The sequence below is a fragment of the Pongo abelii genome, chromosome 3 (genome assembly GCF_028885655.2).
Source record: "Pongo abelii isolate AG06213 chromosome 3, NHGRI_mPonAbe1-v2.0_pri, whole genome shotgun sequence".
Lineage (NCBI taxonomy): Eukaryota > Metazoa > Chordata > Mammalia > Primates > Hominidae > Pongo > Pongo abelii.
Window position 1 is genome coordinate 16,693,248 of NC_071988.2, and position 26,647 is coordinate 16,719,894.

The 26,647-nt window shown below is 44.8% G+C and overlaps 1 protein-coding gene across 2 annotated transcripts in view; it reads right to left on the reverse strand.

Annotated features, from left to right (window-relative positions):
• The window catches only part of FAM184B (family with sequence similarity 184 member B), a 148,343-nt gene that overhangs the window by 20,139 nt on the left and 101,557 nt on the right, over positions 1 to 26,647 (reverse strand). For both annotated transcript variants that reach the window (XM_054553777.2, XM_024246449.3), the window contains exons 8-11: positions 14,972 to 15,069; positions 10,355 to 10,484; positions 8,734 to 8,946; positions 3,015 to 3,168 (exon numbers count right to left, since the gene is read on the reverse strand). In XM_054553777.2, coding sequence (XP_054409752.2) covers positions 3,015 to 3,168; positions 8,734 to 8,946; positions 10,355 to 10,484; positions 14,972 to 15,069 — 595 coding nt within the window. The remainder of the gene's footprint in view (positions 1 to 3,014; positions 3,169 to 8,733; positions 8,947 to 10,354; positions 10,485 to 14,971; positions 15,070 to 26,647) is intronic.

Consider the following 26,647-nt stretch of genomic DNA (forward strand, 5'->3'; position numbering starts at 1 on the left):
TCATCCATCCATCCATCTGTGTGTCCACCCATTGGTCTGCCCACCCATCTGCCCATCCACACATCTCCATCTGTCTGTCTCTCCATCCATCCATCCATCCATCCACTCATCTTTCTGTCCATCCACCCATCCACCCACAGCCCCATCCACTTGTCCATCCATCCATCCATCCATCCATCCATCCAGTCTAGGTTCCAACACTCTAGTGAACACCCACCCTCCCTGCCCTCTCACAGGGATCTATAGCATTGCAGGTCAGTTGTGTCTCACACAGATATTAGAAGAAGAATAATCAGCATCAGGAATATCTCATATCAACCTGCCATTACTGTAGGTGCTTGCACCTTCCCTTGAAGCGTATGATTTGTTGTCATCACAGAGTCCACAAAGCCCCTTCTTCTTGGGACTGGTGCTGAGAAGCCCAGCCTTTCCCCAAGGTCTTTCCAGGGATCTCTCTTTTCTTTGGGGAAGAACGGGGCTGCTGGGGAATCAGAAAAGCCAGGGAAGGGGTGGCAGGGACATCTGCACTGGCAGCTGCTGCTGGGTGTTGGAATCACCAGGGTGTCCAGCCTGACCTGTACATGGGGAGCCTTGGACCTGAGCCATGTGGCACAGCCTGGGTTCTATCTTTACATGCTGCTAACTTCAGCATTTCCCATGTGGGCACCTCCATTCCAGGGTAGCTGCTAACTGGGAAGTTTACGAAACTCCTTCCTGCTCCTCACACCACTTCCTCAGAAACAGGCGGTCAGTGGGACACACTTTCTAATGAGAACTCAACCAAGCAGCAAGGTAGAACCTAACTCACTTATGGAGGTAAAGAAAATGCTGTCCTCCAGAATTCTCTTTTTACTTTTTTTCCTAAGTTTTTAAGAGATGGGGTCTTGCTATGTTGTCCAGGCTGGTCTTGAACTACTGACCTCAAGTGATCATCTCTCACCTTGGCCTCCCAAAGTGCTGAGACTACAGACATGAGCCACCTCACTCAGCACCCAGAAATCTCTTAAGGAGAGCCCTGTCTAGGTTTGGAAGAAATATTTAATAAAGCCAACATGATCTTTCGTGCTCAGCATGAAATGGTGAGAGGTTATTTGTCTTGCTCTTAAGAGTAAGAAAGATGACAGTAAAGGAGAAAATGAGGGACAGGGATGATCTACAAAAATGAGAGAGGTTTCCAGAATCAGGCATACAACATTGAAATATTCAGTCATGGCCGGGCGCGGTGGCTCACGCCTGTAATCCCAGCACTTTAGGAGGCTGAGGTGGGTGGATCACGAGGTCAGGAGATCGAGACCATCCTGGCTAACACGGTGAAACCTCGTCTCTACTAAAAATACAGAAAAATTAGCCGGGCGTGGTGGCAGGTGCCTGTAGTCCCAGCTACTCAGGAGGCTGAGGCAGGAGAATGGTGTGAACCTGGGAGGCGGAGCTTGCAGTGAGCTGAGATCGCGCCACTGCATTCCAGCCTGGGCGACAGAGCGAGACTCTGTCTCAAAAAAAAAAAAAAAAAAAAAAAAAAATTCAGTCATAATATAACAGGGAACACTTAGATAGACTTACTGCATACCAGGCTCTATTCGAAGCACTTCTCATGCATTTACTCATGTAATCGTCATTACAGCCCAGTGAAGTGAATGCTATTATTATCCTCATTTTATAGATGGGAGACTGAGGTACAGAGCAGTTAAGCAAATTCCTACCCAAAGTCACACAGCTAGTGAATGTTAGAGCCGGGCTTCACACCCAGGCAGTTTGGCTCTAGAGATCTTTACCTCTGTTAACTTCGAAGATGCTTTGTGTGAGTGGTTTTATTGTTGTGGCAACTGAAAAGGGGCAGAGTTTTGTGCTAGGGATGATGTGGGGGCAGGCAGAGGAAGCAGAGCCTGGAGGCCTAAGATCCTCCAATTTGCCAAAATCTTCAGAACAGAAATGAGAGGTTGAGGCAATGCCATGAAACTCATATGAAGGCTCAGAGATCTGGGTTACAAGCAATAATAATGATGATGATAGTATCTACATGCACTGGGCTCCTGTTATTTGCTAGACACTTTATATTTAATATCTTTTTTTTTTTTTTTTTTTGAGTCTCGCACTGTTGCCCAGGCTGGAGTGCAGTGGCACCATCTCTGCTCACTACAAGCTCCGCCTCCTGGGTTCACACCATTCTCCTGCCTCAGCCTCCCGAGTAGCTGGGACTACAGGTGCCCGCCACCACGCCCGGCTAATTTTTTGTATTTTTAGTAGAGACAGGGTTTCACTGTGTTAGCCAGGATGGTTTCTATCTCCTGACCTTGTGATCCACCTGCCTCAGCCTCCCAAAGTGCTGGGATTACAGGCGTGAGCCACCACACCTGGCCTTTATATTTAATATCTCATTTAATCCACACAGTGAGCCTATGAAGTAGGGACAATTATAATTCAATTTTATACAGAAGGAAAATGAGGCTCACAGTAAGCCATCCCAGGTTTCACAGCTAGTTGGTGGCAACAGTTGGAGCCCTGGCCTGTGTGCCTGAGAGCCTGGAGCCCTGGCCTGTGAATCCGAGAGCCTGGAGCCCTACCTGTGAATCCGAGAGCCCTGAAGCCCTGGCCTGTGTGCCTAAGACCCCTGGAGCCCTGGCCTGTGAGCCCGAGACTCCTGGAGCCCTGGCCTGTGAGCCCGAGAACCCTGGAGCCCTGGGGCCTGTGAGCCCGAGAACCCTGGAGCCCTGGGGCCTGTGAGCCCGAGAACCCTGGAGCCCTGGGGCCTGTGAGCCCGAGAACCCTGGAGCCCTGGGGCCTGTGAGCCCGAGAACCCTGGAGCCCTGGGGCCTGTGAGCCCGAGAACCCTGGAGCCCTGGGGCCTGTGAGCCCGAGAACCCTGGAGCCCTGGGGCCTGTGAGCCCGAGAACCCTGGAGCCCTGGGGCCTGTGAGCCTGAGAACCCTGGAGCCCTGTCCCTCAGCTTGTCTCTGGTTTCTACATGCAGACCCTGCAGTTGGCCAGGCCCTCCTCGGTACACTATTGGGTGTATACCTAGCAGCAGGGCCTGCTGTGCCTGCATCCTCTCACGCTCCTCCTGCAGCTCTTGCCTGCCCTTTTCCTCCAAGGCCTGGAGCTCCAGCCGGTGTGCCTGGTGTTGGATCTGGAGGCTGTGGCTGGATTCCTTCTTCAAGCGTTCCTCTGTGGCCTGTGAGAAAAAGTGGGGACAAGAAGGCATGAAAGTGGGCACAAGGGTGGGAGACCTGACTCCTTTGCCAAGCTCTTCTGAGCCAGGATGCTCTGAATGCTTGCACTCTCCCATGGAGGGCTTATCAGGCTACAGAGAATGCTGTAGCAATGGCCTGGCGACAGCAGCCATTTTGCACCAGGTGAACCACCCGCTTCCACAGCTGACTGGGCCAGAGTGGACACTTGTTCTAACCTGGGCCAATCAGAGTTCTTTTAATGTAAATTTGGTATGAAGAGGTGGGAGATAGAGCAAAAGAGACTGACAGACAGATACTGACTCTGTGGCTCCAAATCTACCATTCTCAGGAGCACTAAGGTAACTATCTGACATCTGCCCCAGGACTAGTGGGGTGATGGCTGCTGTCTATGGAGGAAGCCCAGGGCTGGTGTACACAGCAGAGCAGAATGACATAGGGAGGGGTGAGGGGTCCCTACAGCTTTTCAGTCCCTGCTCTTGTTTGGTCCTGAGAACTGTCTGTGTCTCTGTCCTTGGGTTCATATTCATTCATTCTTTTTTTCCCTACTTTTTATTTTTGGTTCATTCATGCTTTCACTCAACAAACATTTATTTACTGAAGTCCCACTGTGTGTCAAACACTCAAAGCAAATTCTGTGAGCAGCTGGGTAAACTTTAATAAGTGTCTCTTCACTGCCTGCCTAACTTCACTCAAGCTGGTTTCTGTGAGAGGCACCAAAACAACCCCTAAGATGTCCATGTCTGAAAACTGAGTATGTTACCTTACATGGTCAAAGGGACTTTGCACATGTGATTAAGGATCTTAGATGGGAGATTATCCTGAAATATCTGGGTGGGCCTCGATCACAAGGGTCCTTATAAGAGGGCTGTAGGAGGCTCAGTGAGAAAAGAGTTGATGATGGAAGCAGAGGTCAGAGAGAGAGAGAGAGAGAGAGGGAGGGAGGGAGGGGGAGGGTAGGAGGAGGGAGAGAGGGGGGAGGGAGAGGAGGAGGGGGAGGGGGTAGGGGGAGGGAGAGGGGAGGGGGAGGGGGGAGGGAGAGGGAGAGGGGAGGGGGAGGGGGGAGGGAGAGGGGAGGGGGAGGGGGAGGGATGGGGGAGGGGGAGGGATGGGGGAGGGGGAGGGAGCAGGAGGGAGGGGGAGGGAGGGGGAGAGATTTGAAGCTGCTATACTTTTGGCTTTGATAATGCAGGAAGGGACCAGGAGCCAAGGAACTCAGGTGGCCTCTAGAAGGTGGAAAAGGCAAGGACACAGATTCTCTTCTGGAGTCTTTAGAAGGAACCAGCTGTGCCAATTCCTTGATTTTTGGATTTCTGACCTCTAGAATTGTCAGATAATAAATCCGTGTTGTTTTAAGCCACTAGGCTTGTGCTGATTTGTTACAGCAGCAATAGGAAACTAATATAGCTTCTGCTTTTTTTTTTTTTTTTTTTCCAGTTAGCAGAGTTCCAGTTAATATATATCCCCAGGTTTTAGATGAGGAAGTGAGAGATGGGCATTGGAGAGATGAATTTGGTTTCCCAGGGTCACACAGAAAAAGATATGGAAATTATTATCCCCCCATCTTTTATACCTCTTTTTTTATTTATATAGAGGGAGAGTCTCACTATGTTACCCAGCTGGTCTCAAACTCCCGAGCTCAAGCAATCCTCCTGCCTCAGCCTCCTGAACTGTTGGGATTACAGGCATGAGCCACCACACCCCGGCACCCGCCCCTGCTGCCATATTTAACAGAGCAGGAAACTGGGGCTAGAAAGGCGGGGAACCTGCCTGCAGAGAGGTGATGGAAGAGGCAGGATTGTGACCCATGAATGGTGGAGTCCAGGGCCCAAGCCCTTTCCACTCACTCATGCAGTGGGCATTTCACCAGATTTCCTCTGGGATTTTACCAAATGCATGAGGCTCCTGTGAGGGAAGAATTCAACCACCTTTGAGCCCAAGTTGGCCTCCCGAACCCAGCGGGTCATGTGGAGGCTTTCCTCAGCCTGTCTCTGCCACCTGTCACTGGGGATAGCAATAGGGAACTGGTCTCACTCCTCCCAGGGGAAACGCAGTCATTCTATGCCAAATTTCTTTTTCTTTTTTCGAGACAAGGTCTCACTCTGTTGCCCAGCTGGAGTGCAGTGGCACAATCATGGCTCACCTCAGCCTTGACCTCCCGGGCCCAAGTGATCCTCCCACCTCAGCCTCTTGAGTAGCTGAGAACACAGATGCTCACTACTCCACCTGGCTAATTTTTTTTTTGTAGTGCTTAGTTCTCCCTATGTTGCCCAGGCTAACCTCAAACTCCTGGCCTCAAGCGATCCTCCCGCCTTGGCCTCCCCAAGTTCTGGGATTACAGGCGTGAGCCACCATGCCTGACTGCGAGTTTATTTAATAAAACAGAAAAGGCTCATATTTTTCAAATTCTCTGATACCTTCCTCCTCTTTCCCTTGCTACAAGGCTCAGAGAACACCAATTGGTGACATTTTTATCCCTAGGGAAATGGGGACGGAGAGGTTGAAGCCTGGCTTTGCAAGAGGGAGCCAAACTCTCTCACTCTGACCCAGCCTCTCTCCATCCCTGGGGGCAAGCAAAGGTTCAGGTCAGCACTGCCCACTCACTTGCTCAGGAGCCCTTGGCAGTAAGGATCACACAGGGTGCAGCACTCAGGGCAAGTTGGAGACTCATTCCTGGTGAATTTCTCCAGCTGCTATGGGAGGGTTACCCTGCTCTTGTTATGGCCAGTTTGGGGCCTCCTGAGGGACCTAGTTTCACCCTGTCTTTCCGAAAGTCCTATATTATATAAAGTCTCCATTCCCAGTGCTTCCAAATACCTTAGACAACTCCCTCATGGCTTCCACCCACTGATCCCAGCAACCTGTTTGAGAGGGCTGCCTTTTCCCCTAGAGGTGAGCTACGTAAGGACAGAGTGTAGTGATCATCTGGTATCTCTGCAGCTCTGCATGATGGCAGCTCGTGGTACCTACTCAATGAATACCTGCAGAATAGATGAGTGAATAATAAAAGTGAACCTTTTAAAAACCAAGCTGTTACTCAGCCATGCACTGTTCTAAGTACTTTACATGCAGTATCCCTTTTGATCTTCATAACCATCTCATAAGATTCATACTACCATCTATCATTTTATAAATGAGGAAACTGAGGCACAAAGAAGCTAAATGACCTATCCGAGCTCCCACACTTTGTAAATGGCAGATCCAGGACCTGAACCCAGGCAGCCCATTCCTATTCGCTGACACAGGAACTGGGGCTTATACCCGATGGGCAGAGTGTCCTTTCACTTTCCTTTGGCCGGGACTCAGACCTCATGGGTCCAACCCCCTAGAGCCCCTGGAACTCCCCGCCTCAGCTGAGTGAAGCCTCCTGCCTCTCACCTCATGTGAGAAATTGGGGTCCACAGCATGGAGGAATAAAGCTCAGGGACACACAAAGGTCAATGTCACCCAGCAGTGAATACACCTGGGGATCTCCCCAACCTGAGCTCTTGCAGATTGTAAGCCAAAGTGAAAAAAGATTTAGAAGAATTGAAGAAATAAGGAAACTGACATCTTTTTTGAACACCTAGTTTGTGCCCGGCAGTCCATGTGCGTTATTTCCTTTCTTCTTTCTTTTGTTGCTTTGTTTTGAGACGGAGTCTTGCCGTGTTGCCCAGGCTGGAGAGCAATGGTGTGATCTCAGCTCACAGCAACCTCTGCCTCCCGGGTTCAAGCAATTCTCCTGCCTCAGCCTCCTGAGTAGCTGGGACTACAGGCGCGCACCATGATGCCTGGCTAATTTTTGTATTTTTAGTAGCGATGGGATTTCACCATGTTGGCCAGGCTGGTCTCAAACGCCTGGCCTCAAGTGGTCTGCTCATGTTGGCCTCCCAAAGTGCTGGGATTACAGGCGTGAGCCACCATGCTCGACTTTCTTTTTTTAAAGCTTCTCTTATATTCTTATCAGGGGAATATGTGCATATAGTATAAAGAGCCAAATAGTATTAAAAGAAAGGAAAATAAGCAGCCTCCTAGTCATTTCCTCCTCCCTCTCTGTCTGTCCTCTGAGGCAGCCATTGTCAACTCCCTGTTTCTTGTTGTATTTACCAGCATTAAAAAGACAATGTTTCCATTCTACTGTATCTTGATTATTTTTGAGGCTATGAATTGTCTTTCTACTATAGTAGATCAGGATTTTAGGTCTCACTCACTCTATGTCTTCCATTCCTTTTATATAGTACACAATATGTATTTTTAATATATTGAAGTATACTTCATATTTTCCTTATGGAGAATATGTAAATATTATTCACTGTTGAGGTAAATGAATTATGATTGAACTTCTGCCTCATGCAGCTTTTTGTTTTTCCTTGCATTCATAAATGCTGCATTTTTTATTTGTTTAGTTTCCTTTGGCTATCTGGCAAAGTCTTCCTACAACTTCTAAATGCTTTGTAAAACACACAGTGCAATTTTCCACATGGCCAAATCTATCAGAGAATCCATCAGTTTTGCTTTCCCCTGGAGACAGCTCTTCCACAGCCCTCAGTTCCTTGCTGCAGCCTGGACTGAGCTGTTGGCCAGCAGCAAAACCAGACTCCTCAAACCTTCCTTCTTGCTCCTGCATTGAATCCCCGGTATCCCAGCTCTCTTTTATTCCCTCTCCCTTGGTTTGCTCCCTTGTTTTTGTGGGACACCTCTTCAAGGAACTGCTTAAGAGGGCAGGAAGGGAACACCCTCTGAGAAAGGAGTGTTTAAGCCAGGCCACAAGATAGAAGGCGCTGGATGAAACATGCCTGAACCACCCCACCAGATTATCCATAGTTGTTTAACACACTACAATTTCCCAAACCCTTGGAAAGGTCTTTGTGGCTGAGTTGTTCTTTTTTTTTTTTTTCTGAGACAGAGTCTTGCTCTGTCACCCAGGATGGAGTGCAATGGCATAGCCTCGGCTCACTGCAACCTCCACCTTCCAGGTTCAAGCGATTTTCATGCCTCAGCCTCCCAAGTAGCTGGGATTACAGGCACCTGCCACCATGCCCAGCTAATTTTTGTATTTTTAGTAGAGACAGGGTTTCACCATGTTGGTCAGGCTGGTCTTGAACTCCTGACCTCAGGTGATCCACCCACCTCCACCTCCCAAAGTGCTGGGATTACAGGCGTGAGCCACTGCGCCCGGCCTGAGCTGTTCTTTCTCAACTCTGTGCTGCTCTGTTTTTAGCTGCAGGACTGAGGCTGACTTCCTGGCGTGTTCATGCACGCCACTGCTCTAGTCATGAAAGCAAGTCGTTCTTATGCCACCAAGGTCGCAAGCAGGTGGGGAAACGTAGCACAAGAAGCCCAGCAGACCTAGCCCGCTTCCTTTGCCACTTACTAGCTGTGTGACCCTGAGCAAGTTACAAAATCTCTCTGAGCCTCTTTCCTCATCTGGAAAAAGGGAATACAATAATAACAATCTGGAAAGATGCTCGGGGGATTGGATGTTATGTAGAAAAGGGACGGCTTTGTGCATGGCAGTTCTCACCTAGCAGGTGCCCGGTACAGAGTAGACGGCACAGTCATTCCCTCACCTTGAGTTCCTGATGTCTGGCCTTCTCCAGCATGCGCAGGGCTCTCTGGTGGGAAGCCTCGAGCTGGGCTTTCACGGCGTGGTTCTGCTGAGTGGTCTCCTGGAGCTCACGCTGCAGCTTCTCCCTCTCCAGGTCCGAGAGCTGCTTGAGCGCCTGCAGGTCCTCCCTGTAGTTGCTGGTGCACTGCTCCAGAGCCTGCTGCATCTGTGAGACCTGCGCACAAGGCATCTTGCCCTCAGTCTAAGCCCCTTGCTTTTCCTGGGATGTTTTCTTTAAATAAAAGCTTTCTAAATGTCACCTCCATGCAGCTGAGCCTCCTCTGTCTGTAGGGACTCTGAGGGGATGGAAGGTGCAAGCTTTAAGGACCTGGGGGTGGCCAGTCCTTCCATGGGCCCCTCTGCTAGAGCCACGAATGCCAGGGAAGAGGAAAAGAGGGGTGGGGACACCAACCTTTCAAGAGAAATCAAGAAGGGACTGGAATGCCTTCCAGGGACCCACGTGGCAGCCCCCCTCCTCCCTCAGGTGCTTCCTTGAATCTGGCTTCCTCACTGAGGCTTCTCCTGACAGCCCCACGTAGTACTACCTCCCCCAACCCCACGTCCCCCATCACAGGACAGCCTCCTAGAAACCTCTGCCCTGCTCTAGTTTTCTTTTTCCTGAGCCATCATTATCTTAGAACGAACTACGTGATTTACTAACTTCGTATGTCAACCATTTATTGTCTGTTCCCACCTCCATTGCTAAAATATACATATCTTTATATATAAAATATCTATTTTTTTTTTTGAGACAGGGTCTTGCTTTGTTGCCCAGGCTGGAGTGCAGTGGTGCGATCACGACTCACGGCAGCCTCAAACTCCTGAGCTCATGCGACCCTCCCACCTCAGCCTCCCGAATAGCTGAGAGTACAGGCACATGTCACCATGCCCAGTAATTTTTTTTTGTTTTTTGTAGAGACAGAGTCTTGCTATGTTGGCCTGGTTGGTCTTGAACTCCCAGGCTCAAGCGTTCCTCCTGCCTCAGCCTCCCAGATTGCTGGGATTACAGGTGTGAACCACCACACCTGGCCATAAAATGTAAGGTATTTTGTCTGGTTTGTGCATTGATGAATCATCAGTGGCTCATAGTGAGTGCTCATTAGCACAACAGGTTTTTTATTTTCTTTTTGAGACAGAGTCTCGCTCTGTCACCCAGGCTGGAGTGCAGTGGCGCGATCTCGGCTCACTATAACCTCTGCCTCCCTGGTTCAAGCGATTCTCCTGCCTCAGCCTCCCAAATAGCTGGGATTACAGGCGCCCGCCACATACCCAGCTAATTTTTGTAATTTTAGTAGACACGGGGTTTCACCATGTTGGCCAGGCTGGTCTCGAACTCCTGACCTCAAGTGATCTGCCCCCACTCGGCCTCCCAAAGTGCTGGGATTACAGGTGTGAGCCACCGTGCCTGGCTGCAACAGGTTTGGAATGAATGAATAAATAAAACCAAGAATCCCACTTTGCCCTGGTCCTGTAATGCCTTCCCAGCTTGGATGTGAATCAGGCCCTGCATGCATTTCCAAGTTTGTAAAAAGGAGGGGGCAGGATCTCAGGAAGGGGGCACATCCCCACCAGGGTTGTCCTACCTGGGCTTGCAATTTGGCCTTCTGGCTTTGCCAGTCCTCCTCTAGACGCTGGATTTCGGATGTTTTCTCCTTTAACAAAGAGCCCAGTGGAGGTTGTGGGTCACTTCCCTCCTTGAGAAGCACTTTGGTCCTTTGAAGATAAGGATGCCACAATCACAAAAGATCCTAGGGCTAGGAATGACACTGCCACTCTGATAACGTGCCAGCCACTGTGCCTGGGAGGAGGAAGCTCCGATAGCAGTTAGTGGGGATTAGAAACATCTTGCTTGACTTTCAAAAAGCAACCTGCCATATAAAGTGTATTATTGCACTTAGGATACAATCAGGAACCACCTGATATCTGTTTAGCAGGAACCACCTGATATCTGTTCAGCAGGAATCACCTGATATCTGTTTTAGTGGGTTCTTAATAAATGATGATCAACTGTCAGAATGACTGAGAGCTTAGAGTTACTGATATGAGGTCTTTGGGGGCTCCAAAAAAGAGATCTCTACGGTCTTAATTTTGCAGCTCTTTCTGCATCTATAAAAACGACAACAACACTTCACTTTAATACAGTGTTTTGCACTCGTCAAAGCATGCTCACACATTTTACTGGCGTCTCCAAGTACAAATAGGGGGATTATAAATAGGCCTCCACATATGCAACATGAACAAGGAAATGCTAGTTTAAAGCTGCAAAAGTTTCTGCATTCTAGATAAGATGCTGACAAATGTCTTTAGAAGAGACCAGAGCTCCCTTCCTTAATTTGGAACTTTTGAACCAGCTGAGAATTTCAAGTTTGATTGGTTTAGATTGGGATGTGAAGTATTTATCTTGTTTGACAACGTAAAAGGATGCCACATGGTGGGGTTCTCTGGAGAGATTGCCAGGTGATGAGCAGCATCTGCTTCCCTTGATAAGGACATCAGGCCAGAGATCCAGGGGTGGGGTTTAGGGTCTTGGGCTGTGAGAAAAGGCCATGAGAAGGGGCACTGTGCTTGGCAGAGGTGAGAAGGCCCAGGCTGGGGCGGTTAAGGAAGAGAAAGACAATGGGGACCCCGAAAGGAAGGGTCTGATGCTAGAAGCAGCATAGGAAGGTGGCCAAGAGGATGGTGCAAAAACCAGACTACCCAGCTCCAAATTCCAGCTCTACAACCCACTCACTATGGGAGAGAGTTTAAAGATCTTGGTGAGATCTTTAAACTCTCTTGGCTTGAGTTTCCTCCTCTATAACATAAGGTTAATAATGCTACCTTTTCCATAAGGATTAGTAGAGTCAATATCTATACTTAAAACAGTGTCTGGCGCATAGTAAGAATTACATAAAGAACTAACTATGGGCTGGGCGCAGTGGCTCACGCCTGTAATCCCAGCACTTTGGGAGGCAGAGGCGGGTGGATGACCTGAGGTCAGGAGTTCGAGACCAGCCTGGCCAACGTGGTAAAACCCCGTCTCTACTAAAAATACAAAAAATTAGCTGAGTGTGGTGGCGGGCACCTGTAATCCCAGCTACTCAGGAGCCTGCGGCAGGAGAACCGCTTGGACTCAGGAGGCAGAGGTTGCAGTGAGCCGAGATCACACCTTTGCACTCCAGCCTGGGCAATAAGAACAAAACTCCATCTCAAACAAACAAACAAAATTACACATATTTAAAGAGAGAAGTTTTCTTTCTCTGCATCATTCTGATTCTCTTAGATTATCCTCAAGCCTTTCGAAGGTGTGCAAAACATAGCCACCTTTAAGAAGCAATGAAGCAGGGATACCCGGGTCTGAACTCTGGGTATGAAACCAGCCCAAGGGTTAGGAGGCCAGAGAAACCGGAAGAGCAGCCTCGGGCAAGAGTGACAGGTGGCACCGCTAGGTAAGCACTCCCAGTGAGTCCTGGGAGAGGGGAGGGGGCTGAACTTCTCTCAGGATAGGGCTCAGTTATTATTATTCTTTTTAATGTTTTATTCAAGTAAAATTTACATATAGTGAAGTGCACAGATCTTAAGTGTATAATTCAGTGAGTTTTGACAAATATATACAACGATGAAACCAACATCTTAATCAAAATACAAAACATTTTCATTACCCAAAAACTTCCCTCGCAGCCAAAGCTTTGATTTCCATCACCATAGATCACTTTTGCCTGAGCTTAAGCATCAGCCAAACAGAATCATGTGGGATGCATTCTCTTGTTTCCAGATTATGTTGCTCCCCATCATGACTTTTGGCCTCATCCATGTTGTTGTGTGTGTCAGCAATTCATTCTTTTTGTTGCTGTGTAGTATTCCATTACATGAATACGTTGTAGTTTGTTTATCCATTTTTCTACTGATAGACATTTAGATTGTTTACACTTCTGGGCTGTTATAAATAAAGCTGCTAGAAATAAACGTGTCCAAGGATTTTTTGTGGATACGTGTTTTTCTTTTCTTTTTATTTTTGAAACGGAGTCTCATTCCGTCACACAGGCTGGAGTGCAGTGGAACAATCTCGGCTCGTTGCAACCTCCGCCTCCCAGGTTCAAGTGATTGTCCCGCCTCAGCCTCCTGAGTGGCTGGGACTACAGGTGTGTGCCACCACGCCCAGCTAATTTTTGTATTTTTAGTAGAGATGAGGTTTCACCATGTTGGCCAGGCTGGTCTTGAACTCCTGTCCTCAGGTGATGATCCACCTGCCTCGGCCTCCCAAAGTTCTGGGATTACTGACGTGAGCCACTGTGCCCGGCAATGTTTTTCATTTCTTTTGCTTAAATACCTAAAAGTGGAACTGCTGGTAGGTATGTGCTTAATGTTTCAAGAAACAATCGAATAGTTTTCTAAAGTGATTTACCATTTTAGACCCTACCAGCAATGTATGAGAGTTTCAGTTGCCCTGGATTGTTGCTAACATTTTGTGCTGTCAGACTTCTTAATTTTAGCCATTCCAGTGGGTGGGAAATGGTGTCTCACTGTGGTGGTAAGTTGCATCTCCTGATGACTAATGATGTTAACCACATGTCCATGTGCTTACGAGCCACTCACATATTTTTGTTTTTCTTTTTTGGGACAGGGTCTTGCTCTGTTGTCCAGGCTGCAGTACAGTGGTGTGACCACGGCTTGCTGCTGCCTCAACCTTCCAGGCTCAAGCAATCCTCCGACCTCAGCCTCTTGAGTAGCTGGGACTACAGGCATGTGCCACCACGCTCAGCTAATTTTTGTATTTTTTTTGTAGAGACAGGGTTTTGCCATGTTGCCCAAGCTGGTCTTGAACTCTTGGGCTCAAGCAGTCCACCTGCCTTGGCCTTCCAAAGTGCCAAGATTACAGACATGAGCCACCATGCCCGGCCTCATGTATATCTTTTTTAGGGAAGTGCTTGTTCGAGTATTTTGTCCATTTAAAAAATAGGTTTGCAGCACATGACAAAGATGCCCTCTCTCACTCCTTTTCAACATAGTATTGGAAGTTCTGGCCATGGTAATCAGGCAAGAGAAAGAAATAAAGGGGATCCAAATAGGAAGAGAGGAAGTCAAACTATCCCTGTTTGCAGATGACATGATCCTATATCTAGAAAACCCATAGTCTCAGCCCAAAACTCCTTATGCTGATAAACAACTTCAGCAAAGCCTCAAGATACAAAATTGACGTGCAAAAATCACTAACATTGCTATACACCAACAACATTCAAGTTGAGAGCCAAATCAGGAACACAATCCCATTCACAACACACACACACACACACACACACACAAACTGTAGTTTGTGGCAGAGCAATAACACCTGACCCTCACCCAGGAGCCAAGCTCATATAAGTCCTGCTGATATGGTTAGGTTTTTCCCCACCCAAATCTCATTTTGAGTTGTAATCCCCATAATCCCCATGTGTTGAGGGTGGGACTTTGTGGGAGGTGATTGGATCATGGGGGCAGTTTCCCCCATGCTGTTCTCGTGATAGTGAGTGAGTTTTCATGAAATCTGATGGTTTTATAAGTGTTTGTCATTTCCTCCTACACACACTTTTCTCTCACCTGCCGCCATGTAAGATGTGCCTGCTTCTCCTTCTGGCGTGATTGTAAGTTTCCTGAGGCCTCCCCAGCCAAGCAGAATTGTGAGTCAATTAAACCTCTTTCCTTTATAAATTACCCAGTCTTGGGGGGTTCTTTATAGCAGTGTGGAAATGACCTAATATACCCGCAGAGCCTGATAGAGCCAATCATAAGGGTAGCTCATCTATGAGCTAAAAATCTTTGATATTTGGGGGTGTTTGTTAGAGCAGCAATAGCTGACTGACATAGGTGATATAGGTAGGGATTTCCTCAGGATCACAAAGCTTCCTTATATCCCCTAATTAAAGAACACTTGGAAACAAAGGGGCAGAGGTTTTGGGCCAGTGCAGGTCTGAATCTTGGACAGGTTTGCTAACTTCTTTGAGCTCCAGGTTCTTAAGCTAAAAAATGGCTTCTCTGGGTTGTTGTAACAATTAAGTAAGATAGTTCATGTGAAGCCCATAGCTGTGCTGAAGACATACAAGATATGCTTGTTGCCTCCCCAAGCATGCTGCAAGGAGCAGTGATAAATACTTGAGGACAGAATGAATGAATGGATGAATCCTTCCACATCTGAGTCGTCATTCAATGGAGCACTCAGAAGTCTACATGTCCTCCTGTACCTTTCTTCTTCATCACTGCTGGTTCCTTCTTCAGCTGCTAACTTATCTTGATACTCCTCTCCTCTCGGCGAAGTTTCATCCAGCTTCAAGCATGGATCCTAAGGCAAAAAAAAAAAAAAAAAAAAAAGGCAAGATGAGCTTAAGTACAGCTTCGTGATTCAACCTGTGGCTTATTCAAATCAGAGAGCAGAGAAGAGGGAGCCCCCAGCAACCCTCTATCGGTGCCCTGCTTGCAGGGGATGCCAAGGCTTGTGTTGATGATGTGACTAGAACAGTGCCTGGCTTACTATGATCAATGCCAGCCCTGATCCCTGTATCCTGTTTTTCAGTCTATGAAGCATTTCACACTGCTGACAAAACTAAAGCATAAAGAGGGGAAGTAACCTGGCTAGGGTGCCACCATCAGTGAGGAGTGGAAATGAAATATGCAACTGGACAATAGGACCCTGGGGACTGAACTCTTGATCACTTCCTGGTATGGTTCCATGCATAACCTGCAGAGAGAGGTCCTTGTTTCCTTGTTAAGCCTGCTGCACGGGGCTGTTGTGAGGACCTGAGAACAATGCTGGCTCATGGCTAGTGGTCAGTAACTGTGAGTGACTGGTGTTACTATTATATCCGTTTAAGCGTTTGTAGTCTGCTGTGTCCCATCATGTAGAATCAGAAAACACGGAACTTGCTGAATGACCAGAAATGGAGTATGGGAGAAGAATATGGAAATGATTAGTTAACAATGAGGCTTTTGAATATTTTATGAGTTGAATTTGCTCATGTTATCATTCTCTCCTTCCCACAGAGATACACAGGTGAAAAAGACCTTGTTGTTTTGATTTTTCTATTTGTCATAACCACACTGTCCATGAAAACAGTATAAGACAGGGTAGGAACAGATTTGTCTCATGAAATAGTGATAATTGTAACCTGTGCTTTTTACTAACTAGTCGTATGGCCTTGAGCCAGCTTCTTCCCTTTTTTGGACCTGAGTTTCATCAACTGTGAAACAAAGGGTCTGGCTTACATGTGTAGTCAAACTGTGTTCCAGGGATCCTGGGAGGTGTTTCAGGGATAGGAAGGGGCAGAGCTGAGGCTGGAGGGTAGGGCATTGGGCTCCCATCCACTCTTGATCTGGAACAAAACTGCTTTGGTTGCCTTTCCACATACTGTATTATCTACAAAAGGCCATCAATGTCAAGACCAATGAAGACCTCCACATTGCCAAATCCAATAGTCGATTCTTGGGTCTGCACTAATGGGGCCTCCCAGCAGAATTGGAAATATTGATGATTCCTTCCTTTATGCAGCCTTCTTTTCTGGGCTTTCTCCTCCCCCCGCCCCCAGTTGCTGCTTCTCAGTCTTCTCTGCTGAAGCCTCCTCCTCTCCTGCTTCTCAAACTACCACATGTCCAGAACCAAACTCTTGGTTTTACTCCTCCAAACAACAAGCATGCACCTGGCTCAGGGCTTTGCACTGGCTCTTCCCTCTTCCCTCTGATATGTGCATTCCTTCCTCCGTCACTTCACTCACTGCAACCAGGAGATCGTCCCTGGCTTAAAGCTTAGGCTCTGCTACCAGACGACCTGTGTTTAAATGCCAGATCTTTTACTTATTAATGATGTGACCCTGGGAAAATTACTTAGGTTTTTGTGAGGATTAAATGAGCTGATACAATGTAAAATCCTTAGAACAGTATTAGGTACCTAAGGAACACTCAACACTCAAGTTTATTCCCTGGAATTCTTTTTTTTGAGATGGAGTCTCACTCTGTCACCCAGGCTGGTGTGCAGTGGCGCAATTTCAGCTCACTGCAACCTCTGTCTCCCGAGTTCAAGCAATTCTCCTGTCTCAGTCTCCCAAGTAGTTGAGACTGCAGGTGCATGTCACCGTGCCTGGTTCTTTTTTTTTTTTTTTTTTTTTTTTTGGTATTTTTAGTAGAGACGGGGTTTCACCATGTTGCCCAGGCTGGTCTTGAACTCCTGAGCTCAGGTGATCTGCCCACCTCTGTCTCCCAAAGTGCTGGGATTACAGACACAAGTCACCATGCCTGGACTCCCTGGGATTTTTGTTCCCTGGACACCTTCTCTAAAATCTCACCCCCTCTCACTCTCTTTTCCTTACCTTGCTCTATGTTTTTCTCACAGTACATATCATGGCCTGATGTTGACTTGTCTACTTTTTAATTATCTGTTTCCCTCACTGGAAGGTAAGCTCCATGAGGGCAGGGGCTTTGCTCACCTGTTTCCCTGATGCCTAGAACAATGTGTGGCACATGCGAGTCATTACTAAATAAATAAACACAAGTATGTCACGGGCCACTCCAGATAGCAGGGAGACCACTCTCCCCCATACTTGCCCTACTCCCACTTTTTTTGTTTTTTGTTTTGTTTTGTTTTATGATATAAGATTTTGCTCTGTCACCCAGGGTAGAGTACGGTTGCAAAATCATGGCTCACTGGAGCCTCAACTTCCGAGGCTCAAGTGATCCTCCCACCTCAGCCTCCCGAATAGCTGGGACTACAGGTATATACCCACCATGCCTGGGTACTTTTTACATTCCCTGTAGGCACAGGGTCTTGCTGTGTTGCAAGACCTGGTCTCAAACTCCTGGGCTCAAGTTAACCTCCTGCCTCAGCCTCCCAAAGTTCTCATATTACAGGTGTAAGCCACAGCACCCACCCTTCCCCCGCTTTACATCCTATGGAGAGAAGGGCCTGGGATTGCTGCATTGTCATGAAAATCCCCTGGGCATGTGGCTGGAGGGTGGCGTGTGGAGATGGCTGTTGCCCAAACTTTGAGTGTTTTCCTGTTCTGCTTTAGAAGCCCTTTGTGCCTTTATGATTCATAAGTTCAAGTTCTGTTTAAGTCATTTGCATTGCCTCTAAATGTAGCAGAATACCATGTGATGCCCACTTCCAGAGAATCAGCACGGAGATGGCACTTGGGAACCCACTGCCCACTGTGCCCAGGAGGACCTCTCCTGGGGCACTCCAAAGTGATGGCCTGAGAGAGAGTAAACATCCGCTCTGCCTCCCGCAGCTTTTCTCCCTAAGCCCTTATCTTCCCCCTGGGGTATGTTCTGAGTTAACTCTGCTAAGCCGGAACTACACTTCCCAGGACTGTCTTCCCTACATACTCTGGACCATGTGACTTTGCATAAAATATAGAAGATGGAAGTGAAGCAGCAGTCATTTCCTTGTTACGCTTGGATGCTTGAATGCAGAGCACCTGGTGCTGTTGCAGCTCACACATGTCATTGTTGATCTGCTCGCTCACCTTATTGGCCAGGGCAGGTGTTGGGCTCTCAGCTCCTTTAGCTCTTGCTGGTTTCTCTTTTCGTTCTCTCTATCCTGGGCCTGTGTGTACAGCTCCTGGGGCAGCAGCCAGGCCTGAAGCTCCTCCCACACCTGCCAGATCCTCCTCAGGGTTCTCCCTATCCCCAGTCAGGTGCATGTCTAGCTCTGTGATGAAGGATGCCTGATTCTCCTACAGGTCACCTGCATTAGCAAAGGTGGAGCCTTGTTGGCTTTAGATACTGACACGGTTCAAGCCCAGCCTTGTAGGCTGCAGTTCGTTCTTGATCTTCCTCACTTCACTTTTGTCCTTTCCTTCCAGCAGCCTGCCCTGCTGACTTTAGGCCCAGCACCAGGTAAAGAAGCAACACTTGAATGTAAAGTGTTTAGCTGGCTCCTTAAATTATGCTAGGTCAGTTCCTAAATTTAATCTCATATCCTATATCATTCTTAGTAGCTTGTTTCTGTGATCAAATCCTAATTGATGCACCCTTTAATCTCCAGATCCTACTTATTCTTCAAGGCCCTATTCAAATGTTACTTCCTCATGAAGCCTTCACAATCTCTTTTGTTGCAATTACACCTTCTCCTCTTGAAGTTCCCATAGCAATTTTTTTGCTACCACAATTTTTTGTTGTTGTTGTTTTTTGTTTTGTTTTTGAGATGGAGTCTTGCTCTGTCACCCAGGCTGGAGTGCAGTGGTGTGATCTAGGCTCACTGCAACTTCCACCTCCTGGGTTCAAGTGAGTCTCCTGCCTCAGCCTCCCAAGTAGCTGGGACTACAGGTGTGTGACACCACGCTCGGCTAATTTTTGTATTTTTTTTTTAGTAGAGATGGGGTTTCACCGTATTGGCCAGGCTGGTCTCGAACTCCTGACCTCAAGTGATCCACCTGCCTTGGCCCCCCAAAGTGCTGGGATTACAGGCGTGAGCCACCGCACCCGGCCTTGCTACCACAATTTTCTTACAAATACTTATTGATCATTTACTATGTGCCAGGCATTGTTCTAGGAACACATGAATAAACAAAACAACAAAAGTTTTTCTGCCTTGTACTGTTATAGGAGCATTTTCTTTCTCTCTTCCTAAACATAAGTGAATGTAAAAGTAATCCCAGATATAGTTTTTAAAATGTTATAAACCCTATAGCCAGGGACTGAGAACCTGCTGCACAGCTATTTTTCCTAGCCTGAGTCCTCCCTCTTTACTCTATGTAACTAGAAACTAAAGTCAAGCTGTTTGACATGAACTGGTCACAGGGCCCAGTGAGGTTGGTTCATTGTCGTGTATTTTCAAACATGTTGTGACTAAGCAGATTATAACCTACATGTGAACCAGAGGCTAAAAGGTCCTCCTGTGCCTCCTAGTTTCAGGTATTTTGGCATAAAAAATATCTCAGAGATCTCTAATTCCCACAAAGCCCAGCAGCAAATATCATAGTCTAGAAGCAAAACAGCTTTGTGAGTTACCTGCCGTAAATTCAGGTTCTGTATAAACCTGGGGAAATTGCATGGCGAACATGGAAGAAAAATAGATAATCAGATGAGCATATGTACTATTATGATATAAATACATAAATGATGCATGATTAATTAGGTCCAGGTCTCAAAAGGAAAACTCAAGGCTACAAAGAAATTTTGTTCAATAGAAAGCACAAAATATGTTGGCAAAACAATTCTAATGAGACCAGTAGCCAGGACAAACATGAAGTGGCTAAGCTCTACACGGAGAGCTCTTCTGATAAAAGGAATTGTTCACTAAAAGGCTATAATAAAGAAGCTATAGCCCTCTAACGACAGAGCCTGAAAACATAAGGCAAAATGTGTATAACTGTAGTGAGAAATGGGGAAATTTATAATGGGAGATTTTAATATACATCTCCCAGAAACTGATGCATTAAGCAGACAAAATGAGCTAGGATGAGGAAGATTCGAACAAGATCAGCAAGCTAAACCTAATAGCTAAAAAAATAAACCAATACCTACTAACATTTATGTTAGGTCATATAGTGAATATATCCCAGAGCCAGGATTCAAATATACATGTTTTACTACCACATCAAGAATATATGTTTTTTTCCCTATCTATAGGAACTATTTAAAATTGACCCTGAATTGGTCTACAAAGCAAATCTCAACCCAGTTCAAAGTGCTCACATTTTACAGACTGTGTTATCTGATGACATTGCAAGAACATTAGAAAGCAATAAGAAGGTAGGTTTAAAAGAATAAGATAAACTTTAAAACTCTGGGACACAGATAAGACATACACTTAGAGGGAAATTTATAGCTTTAAATGTATTCATTAGTATTTAAATGTATTCATTAGAAAACATTCAATAATTTAGAAAATGAACAAAAGAATAAATCCAAAGTAAGTAGAAGAAAAGAGAAATAAAAGACAAAACAAATGAAATAGAAAAAACACATCTGACCAACACATCTAATAGCTGGCTTTTGAAAAGATGCATCAAACTTCTGGCAAGCCTGATCAGGGAAAAGGGGAGAAAAAACTTAAAGCAACATAAATAATGGACAAGGATCTCATGACAGTCATTAGAGATTAAAAAGAATTCCAAATGTACTCTGAGACAACAGACAACACAGAGCCTGTGAAAGGGAATCTGCAGGATGTAATTTCTGGGCCACTTTATTGACCATGGCTATATTTAAAAGAGTCCTGGGCAGGAGTCCAGAAAGAGGAGAGGACTAAAAACACTAAAAGGGCTGATGCACCCAGATAACAACACTGGCTCCCAGCTACACTGCATTTGTCTGTTTCTATACATTATCTCATGGATGCATATGGCTCTATGACGTAGCCAGGAAAGGCACTGCCATCTTTGATTTACAGATGGGGAATTAAATTGGAGAAGTCCAGCCATTTGCCTCAGGTCTCATGGCCACTGGAGGGTGGCACAAAATCTAGAACCCTGTATTTTCTGACTCCCATCCACATAATTCCATGTCACCACACTGACACTCAGCTGTGCTGTGTTGACCTGATTGTCACCTACCAGCATCAAGGCCTAACTGGATGTGAGTTCAAACCATGTTGTGCAAATACCAAGGATCTGAAAAACTGCAACTCAAAAATCAACCTGAGAGGAGTAATGTCAGCAACATGGCAGAAGGAAGTCCTGATCCCTTTTTTCTCCAATGAGCATATCAATTCAGCAATAATTCATGTACATATTCCCTTTGTAAAAAATCAGAAACTAATCAAAAGGCTCCTGCACCCCAGGAGAATGCAAAACCAGACTCACCAAAGCTGGTAGGGAGATTCAGAACACACTCTTGCCAAAGACGCTGCCCCTGGTGAATGATCATGAAGAGATCCCCTACACTAGCTTCAACCAGAGGAGGAAAGGAGTTAATTGGCATGTCTAGCACCCCAACTTTTCTAAGGGGGATGTCCCTAGAGGGCTAGCTTTTGTCTTGCTGCTGTTGGAGCTCTATAGGGTCTATCACAGTCTAGCCACTTGGAAGAGAATAGAGGTGGAAACTTGGGCTGGTAGATACCATAGCTCCTCCTTGGCTCAGTGCAGAGTGAGCAAACGAAAACCACAGCTTCCTTCTTCTTACTGGGAGGAAATGAGTTGGTAGAGACCCCCGTTACCTGGCCAGGCTCATTAATGGGGGACTCTCTTGTGCAAGATCAGCCTGGGAAGACTAGGAGAGGTGATTGCTTTGTCTAATGCATGGACACTAACACAGAGAGTCAAAGAAAATAAAAATCAGGCAAAGATGTTCCAAACAAAAGAACAAGATAAATCTCCATAAATTGACCCTAATGAAATAGTTATATGATTTACCTGATGGAGAATAAAATTAACTCTGATAGAGTTGCTTACCAAGATAAAGAGAATATTGAATGAACAAAGTGAGAATTTCAACAAAGAGAGGAAATATTTTTAAAGTACCAGAAGAAATCATGGACCTGAAAACACAATAACACAATAACTGAAATGAAAATTCACTAGAAGAATTTAATAGAAAACTATATCAAGCAGAAGAAAGGATTAGTGAACTCAAAGACAGGTCACTGGAAATAATTCAGTCAAAGACGCAAAAAGAAAAAAGAAGAGAGAAAGGACAAGAAGGCTTATTTAAAGATAATGACTAAGAAGTTCCCAAATCTGGAAAAGGAAATAAGCATGCAGATCCAAGAAGCCCTAAATACATCAGATAAGATGAACTCAAAGAAGCATACTGAGACAGATAATCAAATTGTCAAAGGTCAAAGACATAAAATTTTGAAAGCAGCAAGAGAAAAGCTATTTGTCACATATAAGAGAACCCCCTCATAAGACAATGAACATTTTCCAGCAGAAACCTTGCAGGCCAGAAGGGAATGGGATGATATGTTCAAAGTGCCAAAAAAAAAAAAAAAATGCCAACTAAGAATACTATACCTGGGAAAACCCTCCTTCAAAAATAAAAGAAAGTTTGACTTCCTCTTAACTGATTTGGATGCCCTTTATTTCTTTCTCTTATCTGATTGCTCTGGTTAGGACTTCTAGCAGTACGTTGATGAGGAGTGATGATAGTGGGCTTTCTTGTCTTGTTCTAGCTCTCAGAGGGAATACTTTCAACTTTTTCCCATTCTACTGGATTTTTTCCATTCAGTAGAATGTGGGTTTGTCATAGATGGCTTTTATTGCATTGAGGTATGTCCTTCGTATGCCAGTTTTGCTGAGACTTTCAATCACAAAGTGATGCTGGATTTTGTCAAATGTTTTTTCTGCATTTATTGAGATGATCATGTGATTTTTGGTTTTAATTCTGTTTATGTGGTGTATCACATTTATTTACTTGCATAGGTTAAACCATCCCTGCATCCTTGGTATGAAACCCACTTGATCATGGCGAATCATCTTTTTGATACGTTGTTGGATTTGGTTAGCTAGTATTTTGTTAAGGATTTTTAGCATCTATGTTCAACAGGGATATTGGTCTGTAGTTTTCTTTTTTTGTTATATCCTTTCCTGGTTTTGGTATTAGGGTGATACTGGCTTCATAGAATGATTTAGGGAGGGCTCCCTCTTCCTCTATCTTGCAGAATAGTGTCAATAGGATTGGTACCAATAAGGAACAGTCAGCAGAGTAAACAGACAACCCACAGAATGGGAGAAAATCTTCACAATCTATACATCTGACAAAGGACTAATACCCAGAATCTATAATGAACTTGAACAAATTAGCAAGAAAAAAAAAAACAGTCCCACCAAAAAGTGGGCTAAGGACAGGAATAGACAATTCTTAAAAGAAGATATACAAGTGGCCAACAAACCTATGAAAAAATGCTCAAAATCACTAATGATCAGGGAAATGCTAATCAAAACCACAATGTGATACCACCTTATTCCTGCAAGAATGGCCATTAAAAAAAAATAGATAATTGGTGTAGATGCAATGAACAGTGAACACTTCTACCCTGCTGGTAGGAATGTAAACTAGTACAACCACTATGGAAAACAGTGTGGAGATTCCTTAAGGAACTAAAACTAGGAACTACCGTTTGATCAGCAATCCCACTATTGGGTATCTACCCCGAGGAAAAGAAGTCATTACATGAAAAAGGTACTTGCACAGGCATGTTTATAGCAGCACAGTTTGCAATTGCAAAAATGTGAAACCAACCCAAATGCTCATCGATCAACGAGCAGATAAAGAAACTGTGGTATATATATACAATGGAATATTACTCAGCCATAGAAAGGATGAATTAATGGCATTCCCAGTGACCTGGATGAGACTGGAGATATTATTCTAAGTGAAATAACTCAGGAATGGAAAACCAAACATCATATGTTCTCACTCATAAGTGGGAGCTAAGCTATGATGACGCAAAGGCATAAGAATGGCACAATGGACTTTGGAGACTCAGGAGGAAAGGGTGGGAAGGGGGTAAGGGATAAAAGACTACAAACTGAGTGCAGTGTATATTGCTCAGGTGATCGGTGTACCAAAATCTCATAAATCACTGCTAAAGAACTTACTCATGTAACCAAACACCACCTGTTCACCAATAACCTATGGAAATAAAAAAAAATTTAAAACAACAACAACAAACAAAAATAAATGAAAGATTTTCCCAGACAAACAAAAGTGGAGGGAGTTCTTCATCACTAGACCTGCCTTACAAGAAATGCTAAAGGGATTTCTTCAAGTTGAAATGAAAGGATGCTAAACAGCAACAGGGTAGCCTAAAAGTATGAAACTCATTAGAAAAGGTAAATATATAGGCAAATATAGAACTATATTACTGTAATGGTAGTGTGCAAATCACTTTTAATTGTAGCATAAAAGTTAAAAGACAAAAGTATTAATAATTACAAGCATACCTCAGAGATATTGTAGGTTCAGTTCCAGACTACCACAATAAAGCAAATATTGCAATAAAGCAAAGACACACAACTTTTTTTGTTTCCCTATACACATAAAAGTTATGTTTACACTATACTATAGTTTATTAAGTGTGCAATAACCTTATGTCTAAAAATACATACCTAAATTTAAAAATACTATTTTGCTAAAAAATGCTAACAATCACCTGAGCCTTCAGTGAGTTGTAATCTTTTTGCTGTGAAGGGTCTTGCTTCAATGTTGATGGCTGCTGACTGATCAGAATGGTCATTGCTGAAGGCTGGGGCAGCTGTAGCAATTTCTTAAAATAAGATAACAATGAAGTTTGCCACATAGGTTGACTCTGTCTTTCACAAAAGATTTCTCTGTAGCATACAATACTGTTTGATACCATTTTGCTCACAGTAGAACTTCTTTAAAAATTGGAGGCAATCCTCTCAAACTGTCACTGATCTATTAACTAAGTTCATGTAATATTCTAAATCCTTTCTTGTTATTTTAACAATGCTCACAGAAGTCTCATCAGGAGTAAATTTCAAATGAAGAGACCACTTTCTTTGATCGTTTCTAAGAAGCAACTCCTCATCCATTGAAGTTCTATCATGAGATTGCAGCAATTCAGTCACATCATCAGGCTTTACATTTCATTCTTAGTTCTCTGTCTCTACATAGTTACTTCCTCATCTGAAATCTTGAACCCCTCCAAGTCATCCATGAGGGTTGGAATCAATTTCTTTCAAACTCTTATTGTTGTTTTTTATCTCCTCCCATAAATCATGAATCATGAATATTCTTAATGGTTTCTAGAATGGTGAATGCTTTCCAGAAGGTTTTCAATGGGCTTTGCCCAGATCCATCAGGAGAACCACTATCTGTGGCAGCTATAACCTTATGAAATGAAACTTATTTCTTTTTTTTTCACCCTGTCCTATTGTGCTAAGAAATCTACTTCCTAAATAATAAGACTTCAAAGGAGAAATTATTCCTTGATCTATGAGCTACAGAATGAGTATTGTGTCAGCAGGCATGAAAACAACATTACTCTCCTTGTACCTCTTCATCAGTGCTCTTGGGTGACCAGGTGGTCAGTGAGCAATAATATTTTTAAAGGAATCTTTTTTTTCTGAGCAGTAAGTCTCAACACTGGGCTTGAAAAAACAGATGTGCTATCATACAGGCTTTATTGCTCTACTTATAAAGCACAAGTAGAGTAGACTTCACACAATTCTTAAGGCCTCTAGAAATTTTGAAATGATAAATGGTCATTGGCTTTAACTTAAAGTCACTAGCTTTATTATCTCCTAACAAGAGAGTCAACCTGTCCTTTGAAGCTTTGGAGCCAGGCATTGACTTTTCCTCTCTAGCTACGAAAGTCCTAGATGTCATCTTCTAATATAAGGCTGTTTTGTCTACATTGAAAACCTGTTGTTTAAGTTAGCCGTTTTCATCAATGATCTTAGCTAGATCTTCTGGATAACTTGCTGCAGTTTCTCCATCAGCGCTTGCTGCTTGTTATGTTATAGAGATGGCTTGTTTCCTTAAACCTCATGAAACAACCTCTGCTAGCTTCCAACTTTTCTTCTGCAGCTTCCTCGACTCTCTCTGGCTTCATAGAATTGAAGAGAATTAGGGCCTTGCTCTGGATTAGGCTTTAGGTTAAGGGAACGTTGTGGCTGGTTTGATCTTCTATCTAGACAACTAAAACTTTCCCCATATCAGCAGTAGGGTTATTTTGCTTTCTTATTACTCATGTGTCACTGGAGTAGCACTATTCATTTCTTTCAATAACTTTTCCTTTGCATTCACAACTTGGCTAACTGTTCAGCACAAGATGCCTAGCTTAGGCCTGTCTCAAAGTTTTTGACATGCCTCCTCGCTATGCTGAATCATTTCTAGTTTTTGATTTAACATGAGATATGCAACTCTTCCTTTCACATGAACACTTAGAGGCCATTCTAGTATTGTTAATTGGCCTAACTGCAATATTGTTGTGTTTCAGCGAATAGGGAGGTCCAAGGATA